The sequence below is a fragment of the Pygocentrus nattereri genome, chromosome 2, assembly GCF_015220715.1.
Source record: "Pygocentrus nattereri isolate fPygNat1 chromosome 2, fPygNat1.pri, whole genome shotgun sequence".
Classification (NCBI taxonomy): Eukaryota; Metazoa; Chordata; class Actinopteri; order Characiformes; family Serrasalmidae; genus Pygocentrus; species Pygocentrus nattereri.
In genome coordinates this window covers 11,833,138-11,850,216 of record NC_051212.1, presented here as the reverse complement: position 1 = coordinate 11,850,216, position 17,079 = coordinate 11,833,138, and the positions used below count along the sequence as shown (strand labels likewise).

Sequence of the window (17,079 nt, the reverse complement as noted above, 5' to 3'; positions counted from 1 at the left end):
TTGAGTGTTCATGGTTCTATATAGAACCATTTTCTTAACTAAAGAGCCCTTGAAGAACCATCGTTTTTAAATATGTATGGGGAGGAATGTTTTCGCTAGGAGGAACATCACATCTGCATTTATTAGACTCTATTAGCTATACACTGGTTCTTCAAGGGTTCTGTAGTAAAGAAAATGGTTCTGTATAGTGCCATGAACACTAAGCCTTTTCACATGATTAAAGGGTTTTTTGTGCCATGAATGGGTTCTTCAGACTGGAGGAAGAAAAACATGTGTTGTATATGACAAGGGTTCTAAAATGGTTCTTCTATTGTTAAGATATCAAGCTTGTTACAACAGAAGAACTCTTTTTGGTGCTATATAGAACCCATTTCAAGAAGGTTCTATACAGAACCATATACAACACATTTTCTTTCAATCTGAAGAACCCTTTTATGATGCAAAGAACCATTTAATCATGTAAGAATGTTTAGTGTTCACGGTACTATATAGAACCATGTATAGTGTATCTCCGAACAGCTCATCTTGTCACGGTGTTTTAAAGGGGGCGTCTGCTTAATAGTGTGATAAAGTGATCAAACCCCCTCCAGGGAAATGCGTGAACATGGACAGGTAGCCAATCAGAACACAGCTGACAAAATCCTGATAGTTGTGGGAATTTTTTCTGTTGTTGGTCTCAGAAGCTCTGTGTATTTGTGGATGGAACATCTAAGTCTGAGCTCACTGATGCTCCTGTGGCTGAATGTAGGCCTGTCGCGATCATGATTAATTATGATTAGTTATGATTTAAATATTTGTGATCAACGATCGAATAGTCTGTTTTTTTTTTATTTGTATCCAATGACAACTTAGTATCAGCCTGAAGTTGCCAAATTGGCTTATATTTAGTCGATACTTAGTAGCTTCCAACTGACCATGGACGCAGCTTGAGCTCAAAGAAATGTGACTGACTACCGCCCTCTAGAGGCACTCTAGAACCTGACGTAAGTTAGAACCTTTGCTCACGGCTCAATAAATCTGCTTTCTGCATTATTTGCCTCAAACGAATGGTTGGAAATGAGAAAAGCACCCACTGTATGTAGCTATGATTCTGTCTAGCTGTGGTCAGCTTGAATCATTAGTGATAAGGTGAATATGCAACAGCCGAATGCAATCAGATCTTTACAGGAATGTTCCAAAGTCTAGCACAAGGGGAGGTGGCAAATTCCCTGTTAATACTCTCCAATTTCAGCATAAGCAGATCCTTCCTCCTGTAAAAACTGTGGACACTGGACTGAGAAATGTTTTTCCTTCTATTTCCAGCTCAGATCTCAGAGAAGACGGTAAATACTCCCCTGAGTCACGCTGTGACCAAGACGCTCTGAAGAAGAGGAGTTTCCATGACCCTGAGTGCTTCTGGGTGTGACTCACAAGCCAGAATGAGAAAAGGAATAAGGTGGCCTGTGTTCTGGGGGTAAGTTAAACTCAAGTGCCCCTTACAAAGACGAAAGAAATCCAACAAGGTGCCCAGAACGCTGAGAAGGCTGGGAGAACATTTGTTCTTGACCTCAGGCTTTCCTGGAATGCGCAATAAAGAAAGTGAAAGGACAAACAAAGCAGGACACATTTCTGTGGTAACTGTACTGCTCTATTCTCACATCCATGCTAAAAGACAGCATGAAAGCTAAAAGCCTCATTTGTTTGTGAGAGATTTCTGTTCAGTCCACAAAATAAATTAAGCAGCGCTGACCGTGGCATTAGCAGCGCAGCGAGGGGAACGCTAATGTGGGAGAAAAGAGATGAAAGGAACAAAAGAAGCAGACTTTAGCTCCAAAATTACCATTTTTATTCAGACGGTTGGGGTCAGAGATGAATCATTTGAATTCCAGTACATAAGATTATCCACAAAAGCGTCTGTCCGAAACCTTTCCCGCTTTAAAGCTGACGGTTCATTAGTGCCTACAATGGTCAGAGAAGGAACAGCACCCACCCCAAAAGCCCACCCCTGCCCTTTTTGGTACAAATTCAAACATTTGTGCTGACAATGTCTCTATTTTTCTCTTTTTTTTTCATTTTAAAGGTAACGTTCTTCGCTGTTTGTTTATTCTTTTTTATTTTCTTACAAAAAAAAGTCTTGTACCCTCTACGTGTTTCACATCAGCTGATTTAGTGTTATGTACTTCATGTAAATAAATTTTGGAAAGAGATTTTTTTTTTCTTTCATTGTTGTGAAAAGATAAAAACATGCAAAAAAAATGTTTTGTAGCCCAAATTATACATTTACAAGATCTAAACTGTTTGCACTTCTTGAGCGACTACATCGAAAGAAAAAAGGAAAAGAAGAAGAAAAAAAAAAAAACATTATGTACACATTTTTTTACAGTAGAGTAAAAACTGAGGGCATCAGATGGTGACTAAGGCAAATGAAGTGTACATGAATGAGAACGTAAAGGAAACGGCTACTCGCCTTGGTTTTTTTTTTTTCCGTAAAATGTTACACCACTTCAGAAAGAAAACTAAAACTTATTCTGCTATAAAAGTATCCTTTATGACCTCCCTTGATCTGCAACCAGCTGCATAAGTATTTTTTTTCTTTTTTTGTGGAAAAGAAATCTAAAATTCTAATGTACTGTACAGTGACGCTGTCAATTGTTGCGTCCTACTTAAGATAGGAGCCTTCAAACTGTCTTCTTCACCTCTTCGTAACTCAATTAAATTAACCGTTATCAACAAACAGCAGTTGGTAACCAGGAAAAGGAAGCGTGATGAAGCGTATCAGAGATTAACATACTTCCTCATGTCTCGAAATCACTCCAAATGTCAGTACCATTAAAGCCTTGAACATAAAACTAATCATTCAGATCCAAAAAATGTACAAAAAGGCACATTAAATCCCAGTGCTTCTGTACTGTAAAATTCAAGTGTAACTGAGCGCTTTATCGTAGCCTACAATCCAAAAACAGTGACAGTCCACCAATCTCCCCTCTTCTCGTCTCCTCCTCCCAAAAAACGTGACCGCCGCCAGTGCCGAAAGCCTTCAACAAGCATATATATATGCCTACACTAAAACATTAAGCCTAGGGTTTCGTTTTTTGTTGATTTTTTTTGTACGTTTTTCTTTATTATAATACATTTTTTTGTTGTTTTCTGCTGACTCCCTTATCATTCAGTCTGTTCTCAGGGGGGAAAATCGTTTTCCAGAAGCTGTTCCTCATCCGTCAAACAGAGGGGGAAAAAAGCCAGGTGTGTTTTCTCTCCCTCGTCTTTCGCTCCCGCTGGCCGCCGCTGACCGCCTCACTCGTCCGTGCCTCCGTACATGTCAGCGAGTTTGCGGAAGCGGGGTCCCCAGTCGTTCAGGTAATCGTAGTCCTGGTCTCCGCCGCTGCTGGACGAGTTGATGGAGCTGAGCGAGCCGGCCGTGGAGCCGCTGCCCTCGTAATCGAACACCAGCAGAGAGTCGTACGGTGGGGCCGTGGGGTCGTTATCTGCCGCCTTCAGACCCTGAGGATACGAGAAAAAACACAATGCAACTCAACTACCCATTCTGGTTACCGAGCACCACATTAACTGCTGTTCTGAGAACATAATATACTGTTAATGTACACAATTAAGATTGTATAGCAAGTTTTCCTTTGTTCCATATGTAGCTGATCAGGCAGTGTTTGGTGTGTGAAGTTGGCTAATTATGTTTTGCACTGGAGCTAAGAGGCTAATGTAGCTAACCAGCAGTGGAAGCTTGTACGTCACCAATTACAGACAAATGTACCTGTAATTTTGTCTGCATCTGTAGACAACAGTCCGTCATACAGTGTCAGAAACCACATAAAACTCGACCGATCTCCTCTATTCGTGTGTCGGCAAAGTTTGAGGAAAGTTTGCAATGATTTTAGCATTTTAGCATGACGCTAACTGGTGTGTGGAATTACATGCTAACAGTGACCAAGCAAGGCTATTAGTGCTAGACCTTCAGTTTGGGCCATAAATGCCAAAACACAGTGAAAAGGGTGAAAAAACCCACAGCTGTGCTAATGCTAATTCCTGCTGGCGCCCTAATGGCATTTAAAAGTATGTTAGTGCTAAGCTAGCTAGCACTGCCATTCTGGATTAAACACAGACATCTGAAGCTTGTAAAAGACAATGCATATTTTATTTGAAGCTTGCAACAGACATACTAGCATATTTTCAACCTTGTATATATTGCAGCAGTTTTACAGTGATTTGGTGAAGAGCTACTGTTGCTGGCTTCCACTTCCAACAACAGACTGAAACCAGGTTAGTTTACAGCTCCTATATTATATGATTATTCCCAGAACTTCCAGGAGGCCTAGAGTGATATTTTTTCACATTCCCACCCACTGCAAAACAAAATGTGATTAGTTGATTCCACCGTTAGTCCCTAACTATATTGTTTGTTTATCTAATATGTAAGTCCTTCTCTCCAGCTCCTGAAGTCCTAACCAATTGGTTTGGCTGTATCTACCTAGACTCCATGGAAAAAAGCCCTGACTGAATAATTTTCCTTTCCCCTTTTCAGTATTTAACCCTTTAATTTTCCAACCACAGTGTAACAATGAAATAAGAGTATTGCTACAATATTTTAAGCTTCAATACAACAAGCATGACTCACAGGCTTTTCCAAGCTGGATTATTGAGTTACCTTTTGCATGCATTATGGCACAGGCACATGCATGACATCTTACAAATTACAACATTTGAACTGCTAAAAAACTCCATTGATTGAAAGCTGAGCAACACCACAGATGGCTGAACAATCACCAACAGACTCAGTCCTGTGGTCATTTCTACAAACCCTAGTATGAATGCAAGTCCAGCGAAATCTCACCGACGCAGGCTGATCACGTGTTTAGCGTGAGCAGGAATTGTGCTTTTGTTGACTTTCACAACATGTGTGGGTGTAGTGGTTGTGAGTGCAGGATGTGGTGCTGGGAGTGGACAGGTCAGCAGGAGGCCATTGTGTGCTTTCTTGAGTAGGGGATAATCCCAAGCTTTGGTGAGAATCAGAGGTAGAGGGCTAGCACACGGTAGCTAGGAGTATTCTCACAAACTCGCACACACACACACACACACACACACACACACACACACACACACACACACACACACACACACACACACACACACACAAATACTGGAACACACATCCACCTGAATGTACACCTGCATTTATGGCCAATACTGAATATGAATTTTAAACAGCTACATTTGAGAAACGTACAAGATGATAAGTCATCTTTTTTAAAATCACTGACATAAATAAGCGGATAAAAGCGCCCGAGGCTGGAATGCTGCAGCCGCTGAATTTCTTTTAAAAAGAGGCTTTTGAGAAGCGCACAGGAAAGCACAAATGGACATGTGCAGACACTCTCTCACATCACAGCTTTGATTCTGCCTTCATCTGCATCACTACTGTTTAAAGAAAAAAGCCCAGACATAGGCTAATGGTGACCTATTATAGTCTCCTTGTTAGCTTCCTCTAAAATATCTGCCCATGGCTGGAGATATGACTAACTGAACAAATGGACAGCTCATCGCTGCTCTAGTGCTGTGGTCCTCCAACCTCCAACCCTTCAGATAACTGTGAGGTTAGCCTAGCACCCTATAGCGTAGTGTACCTATATTCCCAAAGGCCTCTTTTGCTGATGTCCTGTGTTCCCAGGGCCCTATATTTCCAAAAGTCTGTGTCCTAGGGCCTTATGCTCCCAGGGCCCTATACTATCTGAGCACTATATTCCCAAGGCCTGTGTTCACAGGGACCTATATTCCCAAATGCCTGTGTTCCTAGGGCCTTATGCTCCCAGGGCCCTATACTCTCTGAGCACTATATTCCCAAGGCCTGTGTTCACAGGGACCTATATTCCCAAATGCCTGTGTTCCTAGGGCCTTATGCTCCCAGGGCCCTATACTCTCTGAGCACTATATTCCCAAGGCCTGTGTTCACAGGGACCTATATTCCCAAATGCCTGTGTTCCTAGGGCCTTATGCTCCCAGTGCTCTCTACTCCCTGGGCACTATATTCCCAAGGCCTGTGTTCCCTGGGCCCTATATTCCCAAATGCCTGTGTTCCTAGGGCCTTATGCTCCCAGTGCTCTCTACTCCCTGGGCACTATATTCCCAAGGCCTGTGTTCCCTGGGCCCTATATTCCCAAAGCCTGTGTTCCTAGGGCCTTATGCTCCCAGGGCCCTATACTATCTGAGCACTATATTCCCAAGGCCTGTGTTCCTAGGGCCTTATGCTCCCAGGGCCCTATACTCTCTGAGCACTATATTCCCAAGGCCTGTGTTCACAGGGACCTATATTCCCAAATGCCTGTGTTCCTAGGGCCTTATGCTCCCAGGGCCCTATACTCTCTGGGCACTATATTCCCAAGGCCTATGTTCACAGGGACCTATATTCCCAAATGCCTGTGTTCCTAGGGCCTTATGCTCCCAGGGCCCTATACTCTCTGGGCACTATATTCCCAAGGCCTATGTTCACAGGGACCTATATTCCCAAATGCCTGTGTTCCTAGGGCCTTATGCTCCCAGGGCCCTATACTCTCTGGGCACTATATTCCCAAGGCCTGTGTTCACAGGGACCTATATTCCCAAATGCCTGTGTTCCTAGGGCCTTATGCTCCCAGGGCCCTATACTCTCTGGGCACTATATTCCCAAGGCCTGTGTTCACAGGGACCTATATTCCCAAATGCCTGTGTTCCTAGGGCCTTATGCTCCCAGTGCTCTCTACTCTCTGGGCACTATATTCCCAAGGCCTGTGTTCCCTGGGCCCTATATTCCCAAAGCCTGTGTTCCTAGGGCATTATGTTCCCAGGGCCCTATACTCCCTGGGCACTATATTCTCCAGGCCTGTGTTCCCAGGGCCCTGTATTCCCTGAGCATTATATTACGAAGGCCCTTTATTTTCAGTGCCCTATACTCCCTGCATGCTTTATTCCCAAGGCCATGTTTGCAGGGCCCTATACTCTCTGGGCACTATATTCCCAAGGCCTATGTTCACAGGGACCTATATTTCACAAGAGCCTATGTTCCTAGGGCCTTATGCTCCCAGTGCTCTCTACTCTCTAGGCACTATATTCCCAAGAGCCTATGTTCCCAGGGCCTCATGTTCCCATGTCTCTTTCCCTAGGTCATGTACCTCCATTGCCCCATGCTACCTAGGCACTATATTCCTCTGTGTTTCCATGGTCCTATGTTCCCAGAGTCCTATGCTCCTCGGGCCTTGTTCCCTAAACTCTTTATGCAATTCATATGTCAATATGATGCATTACAAAAACGTATGGATAAAAAGATTCTTAAGGGTAAGGCAAGATTTTTCTAGATCTTGGTTAGGCTTGCCTAACTAGCTAGCTAAGCTTACTTTATAATGCAAACCATTTTTTGAGAAGATCCATACAATTCCTCAGTATTCCCTGAGCTAGCTAACGAGCACGTTAGCAGAGTGAAGTAATAAACTTACATGAGCAGAAATCCCAGGGAGCATAGGACCCTGGGAACATAGGGATGACCCTGCTGTGAGCACTGGGTTAGTGGACTGTTTCCAATGCTAGCCTAGCGACCTTATGCCAGTGCAGGATTAGCCTAGTGCCCTGGATTTTTCTGCTGGGGGTAGACAGAAGCAGTAAGTCAAGAAATGACCCACTGTGTGATGTTACTATCTCTCAGCGTGCAGCCTAAATCAAATTCCGAACCAAAATGAACTCTGACCCGCACAGCATGCGGCTATGGCTAGTACGAAAGGACGTCTGAGCACGCGGGACGGCTTTCTGCACCAAAATGAAAAGCGGTCCTGTAGAAAAAAGGACTTTGTGGAGATTCACGTAATTCTCCCTTAGCCCAAAAATGAGTAATATGCTCTTTCCACCTGGCTTCAGGGGTGAAGTGCACTAGCCTATATCACTGGGCTATATTTGTGCAGTGAGTGAAGGTTCAGGCATGAGTGTTGCTTTAACGGTGATTAAGTGGTTCTTTTGTTATGGAGTCTGTACAGCAACCTTGACTATGAGAGAGGTGATATATAAATAAAATCTACTCTTTATTATTTTGCCATTGCTCAAAAATAACCTTCACACCATGTTAGTGCTGCCAAGAAGCAAAAAGAAAACAATATTTGCTTATTTCTGAAATCACATTACCTACTGTTAAGCAAATCATGCTGAAATTTCATTAAAACGTATGAAAGTATAGGGGTGTCAAACTCCTGCTGACCTTCTAATAAAAATATACAGCCCTTCTTTTATTACTTTCCAGTCAAAACTGCAAACAAGTATACATTTTCAGGAGATATTTATAAGAGGATGAGATTAAAGATATAATCCACTTGCACAAAAAAGAAGAATGTCAAAAGTGATAAAACAGGAGTTTCCAGAACTGGAGTTCAAAAACTGATTAAATAGTACAAAGAAAGTGGGACTCCTAACAACCATGCACTAGATAACCAGCACTTAAGGCTTTCATCTTTGAGAGAGGAGAAAATCAAGCTGCTTCAGATCTGAAAACATCCACAGGTGTTTCTCTCCATCCCTCTGCTGTGAGAAGACAACTCGGTGCTACAGGGCTGAACATGTAGCTGCCAAGTAGCCCTCATTTAAAAAAGGAAATAAAAAGGAAGAAATGTCAAGCAGATGCTGGTGTTCTCAGATCAATAGGCCGACCACCCGAGACTCCAAGAATCCAGATTACTTTGATTGTGAGAACCAGAAAATGCAACCAACTTCTAAGACTGAACTTTGGAAAAAAAATATCCCTGCAGATTTCTTTAAAAACCTAAAGCGAGTCTCCTGAAAATAACTGAAGCTGTAATAAAGGTAAAGAGAGGACACAGTAAATACTGAAAAAAATATATACATATTTAGTTGTTGAAGTTTCTGTGCAAATTCATGCTAAATATATGTTCTCTTCTTTTTTCCTGATGATGAAAAGCAAATTATTTGTACTTAATGGCCGTTTTCAAACTAAGGAAATAAAATAAAAAGTGGGCTGACTTTTGCACAGTACTGTCTAGATAAAAAAATATACAAACAGGTTTAACATCACTGCCTTGACACCCTCCTACGCACAAAAAAAGAAATAAAGAAGACCACATGCACAAAGAATTTCATCCTTCTAAAAATATTCATGGACAATTCATGTAGAGCTGTAGGTGCTTTAGTCTCCCGGTCTAATTACTTGTCTGGACCTGGCCTGGCCGAGCTGCTTGGGTGTGTTCTTTCATCCCGGGCCGTGGGCTGTGAAGCAGCTGAGAAGGACACGCGGAGGCAGCGGATGGAGGAGGGGGCGCTGTAATTGGAAACGGGCCTCCATGCTGGGCGGGTAATGAGAAAGTGGCCGGCGCGACATTCGCAAGGCAGCGGACATTTCCCTGGACCCGAGAGCGGCCGAGAAGAGAGAGGCTTTTCCGTGGCGAAAAAGTGCTCTTCACTTCAAAGCAGCCGGAGAACAAGATAAATAAGCTCCCGTCTAACCGCGCCAAGGCCGTCTGCACCAGCTGGGCGAGGAGCCCGAGAAAATTAAACAAGCTGTCCCTACAGGGGCCTCTCCAACGTGCTACAGGAGAGGGGTTCTTTAAATAAAGACGAAAGTGCACCCGTCGCACTGCTGTTTGGGTGTAGAGAGAAGGACGTGAACCCGGCGGAGACTGAAATTAGATTCTCAGGTGACAGGGCTGCATCCATTCAGATAGTTTTATTAACCCCTTAAATGCCCAGGAGCTGCTGACAGGTGCAGGCTTCCAGTTTTCACTCCTAACTTAAGAACTAGAAAGGGAAATTTAAATTTCCTGATACCTTAAATACACTGCCACCTTAAGTTTACTGATGTCTTAAAGAAATAAAGAAGTTGCCTTTGCAAGACAATTTAATAACCCAGCTACATTGATTTACCTTAGGATGTGATATGTCTATGAATTGAAAGGGTTCAGTGAGTTTAATCACTTCAAAAATAATTTACAGGACTTATGCACTCAGGTCCTATACTCCAAGGATCATTTGTTCTCAATGTCCTATGTTCCCAAGGCTCCACGCTACCAAGGTCCTCTGTTCCAAGGGTCCTACATTCCCAAGGCCCAATATCCCAGGGTCTTATACTCCAAATGTTCCCAGGGCTGTATGTTCCCTGGATCCTATGTTCCTTAAGGCCCTGTGCTCCCAGGGACCTATATTCCTTAAGACCTACATTCCCAGTGTCCACCGTTTCCAATGCCGTATGTTCCTGATGCCCTAAATTCCATAGACCCCTTGTTTCCAAGGCCCTATAATTCATATATTCTGTTTTAAAGGCCCTATATTCTCTAGACTCTCTGTTTTCAAGGCCATATATTCCCTATGACCTTTGTTTCCAAGTCCCTATATTCCCAGGATCTTATGTTCCCAGATTTCTGATGATGGCATGGAGACAACCAAGCTGACTGATTGGTTGTGTCACAGCAACTAGACCTTTTTATATTCCGTGTTCAGTGTTTGACAAGCACTGATGCTACACACTCAATAATGATCACATTTCATTATATTGCTCATCCCCAGTTCTTACCTTAATGGCTAAGAAAAGAAAAGGGATGGAAGAACAGAGTGGCTGGCTCTACTCTGCAAATCCCCGGTAGTAAAAACAGTAAGATGAAGAGGTGCACTAAAATTAGCCGAGCTTAGAAAGAGGAAATGTAAACTTGTCTCTAGGCCTCGCGCGCTAGTCATAAAACTGAGAGAGGGGAAAAAAGACGCTTTCCTCTCAGCTCAAATACAGAGGAGTGAATAAACAAACTCGACTCCCCCACCGCTAGTCTTTCTCCTGCTCATAAAAGAGAGAATTAACTTTGAAGCTTTCAGACAGAGTGGTGAGAGAGGGAGAGAGGGGGAGAAAGGAAGACAGAGACAGACAGATAGAGAGGGTGAAAGAAAGAGGAAGAAGCTGCAAACATGTTGACTCTGTGCCAAAAATGATGGGATGACTCCAATGACTCAGTGTGAATAAACCTCCAGATCTGTATTGTTCGTGGTGAGGATTGCACAGTTCTCTCCGCCTGAATTCTCTATCATTAGATGAACCGCTTGGTAGTCTAGAGAGCAGGAGGGTGTGTACGTGTTCTTCTGTGCGTTTTGTGTTTATGTCTACTTGCTAGACTCTTTTCCAAGAGAGTAAGCTGTTATTTGCACTCTGCATTAAAAAAATAAGAGCTAAGTTCAATTTGCTGTTGTTCTCTGTGGTTATTTCTTTTCTTATACTGGAGTCACAGTTTCAGGTTTCCGTATGTTGTCATGTAATATTTTTATACTAATAAGGATCTATGCAATGGATACAGTAATTCCTGGCAATATTTGAGACATTCACACTACTTTTTATGTGTGAGTAGATAAATTGTTTGATGATTGTTAAAACACTGTGAAAACTTGTGGCTTTAGGAAAAATAATCCAGCAATGCATCGTTTTTTACCAATTTTAGCCTATGGAAAAGTCAGGGGTTGCATGTATAGTAAATAAAATGGCTATATTTGTGTTATAGACATTGCAATCACTGGTTCCTGGCACCACCACTGTACAGAAATCTGAGTTTCTCTGCAGCAAACAAATGACTTTGTTTACATTTTAACCACTGAAGTATGTAGAAATAGTGAACAATGCACTGGTGGAATGTTTTCCTTTTCCAAAGAACAAGTGGAATAGGAGAAAAGATCAAATCATTGGCAGATAAATGAAATTAATTAATGACATAATGACTTTTAAGTAGCTGCTTGTTACTACGCAGTTTATGCAGTAATTGCTGTCATACTTGAGTCATTTGCAAAAGTTTGGATAGTCAACATGCTTAGTTGATTTTCTGAGTTACACATCCTCTACAGAGAACACACTTCTGCACATTTCCGTACAACATTACTGTTGATTTGATGAATTTTACATATTTGAGAAAAATAAAATACAAAATGTGGCCTGTGCAAAATGTATGGCACCTATTTTAGGTTTTATCCAATATGTTAAACTCAGCAAATAAATAGAAAATATAAATTCAATTTTTGTAAGTGTGCATATGTAAGTATGTTCACAGAAGAGGACGTTTTAACTTATTTTCACTTAGAAAATCAATAAAACATCATTTGATGGGGCTTCAAACTTTTGCAGACTTTAAAGTATTTTTCATGATATATGCAGTTATTTTTGACAGGAAAAACTAATTTGGTAATTTTACTGTTACTCTTGATGCACAATTTCTATTTATTTGCTGAAGTTAACACATTAGAAAAAAAAAACATAAAAGATATAAAATGTGTTATAACTTTTGAACAGGCCACAAATTCTGCTTTATATTTTTTTCCAAATATGCTAAATCCAGCTGTTTTAACTTATTCTCACCAGAAAATCAACTAAATGTAACATGATTGGGGGGTTTGAACACAACTTTTTTGATTGAAGTTGCTTGTTTTTCTTTGAATGTGGCCAGCACACAGTCTGTGCCTGTGGCTGACTCCCCGTTTGCTGAAGCTGACAGTGTTTGGGCAGCCACTGTAGAGTCATATGCAAAAGACTGAATACCTCTAGTCAACACTTTTTGTTGTTTTTCTATGAGAGAATAAATTAACACATCCTCTACAGAGAACACACTTAAATATGGTAATTTCTCTGCTAATTTAAGTGCACATTTTCCATGTATTTGCTGAAGTTAACATATTGAAAAATATAACATATAAAATAAAATGTGTTATACCTTTTGTCCTCGCCACATTTTACGCTTTATTTTTTTCTCAATATGCTAAATTCAGCAGATAGACAGGAAATCTGTATTAAAATGTAGATGATGTTTCACTTATTTTCACTTAGAAACTCAACACAGCATGTAAGTTTTGCAGAGAGCTGTATGTTAAAACTTTAATCAGGCCTGATATTGTGAACAGAACCTAAATGTAGCCTGATTAATATCTTTCTAAATCCCTTCACCTCCAACTGAAGATCAGCTAAAACTGAACATTATTAAGGACAGTATCTGTTATGCATTAAGTGACCTTGCAGCAATGACGACAATTTCTTTCCGAATCAAACTTGACAAATAAGGTCCAAACTTGACCAAATCCCAACTTGAGTCGTGTATCTTGAGGCCGTACTGAGTGTGTTACCTCATTGATGAAGTCTCCGATGTCTCCGGGGTGCGGCGCGGCTGATCTGACGGGGTACTGAGGCTCCGGGTGCAGTGGTCTCTCGTCTAGCCGCCGGATGCCCACCGGTTTCACCGAGTCTGGCTCCAGAGTGTCCGGCTGCTGCAGCTGACTCAGGTCATAATCCTGAACACACACACAGAGAAGACACGGGAGAGTCAGTGTAACAGGCAAATTACACACACACACACACACACACACACACACACACACACACACACACACACACACACACACACACACACACACACAATATACTCTTGGACTACTACATGTCAGTTCAGAGAGCACAAGTCAGTGCGGCCATGAAGAACAGTGGAAAACAAACCACAGTTCACTATTTAGGAGCCACACAGCTCTAAATAGAGCTGCACGAAGGGCCTCCATCCAAAACGTCCTGTTTCAGTTAGTGAATGAGTAGTTTCCCATAATCCTCAGTTAGTGCTTAGAATTTTTCAGACCACTCAAGCTGTGAGAAAAAGTAAGTGAACCTTTTGGAATTATACACAAACCAAAGCTGGGCCTGAAACCTCCTAATGATTGAGCAGGACCAACCAACACTGGTCTGCTGGTAAAGGAGGTTCCACTGCTAATGTGTAAAGTTCACATTGTTCATCAATAACTTTAAAGTATTTGGTCAATAAAGATATGGTGCTGTAAAATGATGCGTGTATACATATGCACATATATACCAAGACTGACAAGCAGACAGACAGCTGGCTGGCAGACAGACAGACAGACAGATAGATAGACAGACAAACACACAGACACACAGACAGACAGATAGATAGATAGATAGATAGATAGATAGATAGATAGATAGATAGATAGATAGGCAGACAGACAGACAGACAGACAGACAGACAGATAGATAGATAGATAGACAGACAAGACAGACAGACAGACAGACAGGCAGACAGACAGGCAGACAGACAGACAGACAGACAGACAGACAGACAGATAGATAGATAGATAGATAGATAGATAGATAGATAGATAGATAGGCAGACAGACAGACAGACAGACAGATAGATAGATAGATAGACAGACAAGACAGACAGACAGACAGACAGACAGACAGGCAGACAGACAAGACAGACAGATAGATAGATAGATAGATAGATAGATAGATAGATAGATAGATAGATAGATAGATAGATAGATAGATAGGCAGACAGACAGACAGACAGATAGATAGACAGACAGACAGGCAAATAGATAGACAGACAGGCAGATAGATAGACAGACAGACAGACAGACAGATAGGCAGACAGACAGACAGATAGATAGACAGACTGGCAGACAGACAGACAGACAGATAGATAGACAGATGGGCAGAAGACAGACAGACAGATAGATAGACAGACGGGCAGACAGACAGACAGATAGATAGACAGACGGGCAGACAGACAGACAGACAGACAGACAGATAGCTACACAGATAATTTTATATTTATATTTTCATTTCATATTTTATACCCAGTCTTACATGACAGTCCTCAGTGGTTACCCATATTATATTATACATAATAAAAGTGTGCGTCATCAATATTGGCAGATCAGTCAGACACACTCACATCCCCACATGTGAAAGGCTGGTGCTGGGCTAACAGTCCTAAAGGTGATCCGTGCTGCTTTTGGCTAATCGTGCTTCAGGCACAAAGCTCTTCATAAAGCCCCTCTAATCCTATTAACATCACCGTGGCAACCTCGCAGCCACACCACTTCTCCACCACGTCACCGGGGTCTGCTGAGGGCCCGCAAAGCGCTGGGCATTGTGGGATAGCGGGCTGATCAGAGTCATATTAGTGACTCAGCAGGGTTTTAATGAGAAGAAGTGAAATAAATTCAGCTGAATGAGACTCTGAGTAACCCACACGTCCAGCAGGACTTCCCTCCAAAAAAACAGCTGACGCACCCACAGAGTCAACGAAGGCTATTTTGTCTCCAGTACAGGTTAAGCTGTACTCTAATTTGAAGTAATAGAATTTAATAGAAATGTAACTCGTCTTCAATAGGGTGAATTCAGCAACAGGCTTTTTGGTAAATGCACTGCTGACCAACACAAAACAAACTACTGGCTTGTCGTGTTTCTGTGACTCATCACACCCTCCTAGACACAAATGTGCTAAAGCTGTAATGACACTGTTTTATCTGGACATTATTTATTCAATAATAAAATCGGGATTGGGTTAAATTGGGACAGTGCTTATAAGATATTTCGGTTGGATTTCTTCCGTTTATACATCCTTATTTATAAAGTAACCCGATTCACTGGTCCACAAATCATGTGCTCAGATTATGACTCTATCCACAACTATGATGCCAAGCTAATGAAAACAAAAGCTCAAGCAACATTAAGCTCATTCTCCATTATTGTTGTTTTTCAGTTTTTGGCAGACTTTGAAAATGCCTGTTGCCCTTTACACTGTATGTAAATTCCATGATGTATGGACAAAAATAAACAGCCCCAAATGACTTAGTAAAAAGTCTGGTTCCATTAATTTACATTAAAAGTTAAGTAGGTTTTATTCTTCTCCTGTAAAGTTACCTAAGTCCTCACAGTCACGTGTAAAGGATGAGGCCACATTTTGAGGTAAAAAATTACAATTTTGACTGCAATAATCTACACATGACTATAGAATATATGATCACGATAAATATTGATATATGATAAATGACAAAGAAAACATATATCAAATAAATAGAATAAAATATATAATGAAAGCTGTTGTCCCCAGGAGTCGTGTCACTGGTGTTACTATGTAACAAAAATATCTTATAAAATAAAAATCACTTTCTTGTACCCACTTTTTGAGTATCTATGAAGAAAAGCACACGGTGGGTCCACTGTGTCTTTCAGTTATCAGAGATTCTCTCATTTAGCTCATTATATGAAGCTTTTAGCTGAAATCACTGGTGTGACCTACTTTATTCTGAGGTAATTGTGAAAAAACTGAATACAAATGGATTCAATTACACATTTTAGTGGATGTTGCATGACTGACAACACGTGGTTTGATGATCTGTAGCAGTTATCTTGTAAAATGCATTTTCCATTAGAAATGTCTCCGGTGCCTTTCTTATATGTAACATCAATGATGATCAGTTACACCAGTGACTCCTATGGACAGATAAAGTGGACATTTCTGTAGAATGACTCGAAGTTTCATTTCCTGTATGAACTCAAAAGTGTTTTTCTTCTCTAAAGTTATTGTTTACCTTTACGCACCTACATGTAATATGTAATAATAATATGCTCCATACAGTAGAACCAAAATCTGTCCTATTCTGTCCTATATTTATTATAAGTTCCTATATGGACTAATAGTGCTTCTTAACCTCAGTAACAAAACATACGTTATGATGTTCTTTTTCCTTTTATTTTTAAAAAAGAGAAAAATTAAGCTTTTATAAATAACCCTTAAAAATAAAAATCAGGACCATTTTAAACTGTTTTTCTGTTTTTTTCAAGCCAAAATGTTCTTATCCTGAAAATACATGAAAACCAACATGCGGACAGAGGCACAAAGCCGCTCCCCTCCACCCTGTCTGTGTTCCTGCTGTCCAACAGTAGATTAGGATCTAAGCAGGCCGGCCTGGCGGACAGCTGAGCCCCAGGGTGCTAACTCCAAATCAGCAGTGCTGCAAGCTCAGGCTCCTGAATGTGCGCAGCAGTAGGAGGATAAATCTGATCACAGCAGAGCTGATTTGTTTATAGGACTGAGTGTGTTTGCCCACATCACTGGAGATTCTCTGAGCAGCACCTGCACAGAGGGATAAAGAGCCACCGCAGCCGTCATCTACAACAACGACGATAAAGAGAGCTTTATATTATCTTCACTGAGGGAGAGAGAGAGAGAGAGAGAGAGAGAGAGAGAGAGAGAGCGATATGTAGATAAAGGGGAGAAAGAAAAAGAGAGTAGCAGAAAAAGAGAGAAGGAAAGA

General features: G+C 41.4%; 1 protein-coding gene across 1 annotated transcript in view; it reads right to left on the bottom strand.

Moving 5' to 3' along the window:
• Positions 1 to 1,802: 1,802 nt before the first annotated feature.
• The window catches only part of LOC108412305 (cadherin-2-like), a 170,888-nt gene continuing 155,611 nt past the window's right edge, over positions 1,803 to 17,079 (bottom strand). Inside the window, exons 15-16 of the mRNA XM_037530869.1 lie at positions 13,093 to 13,257; positions 1,803 to 3,480 (exon numbers count right to left, since the gene is read on the bottom strand). Coding sequence (XP_037386766.1) covers positions 3,274 to 3,480; positions 13,093 to 13,257 — 372 coding nt within the window. The 3' untranslated portion in view covers positions 1,803 to 3,273. The remainder of the gene's footprint in view (positions 3,481 to 13,092; positions 13,258 to 17,079) is intronic.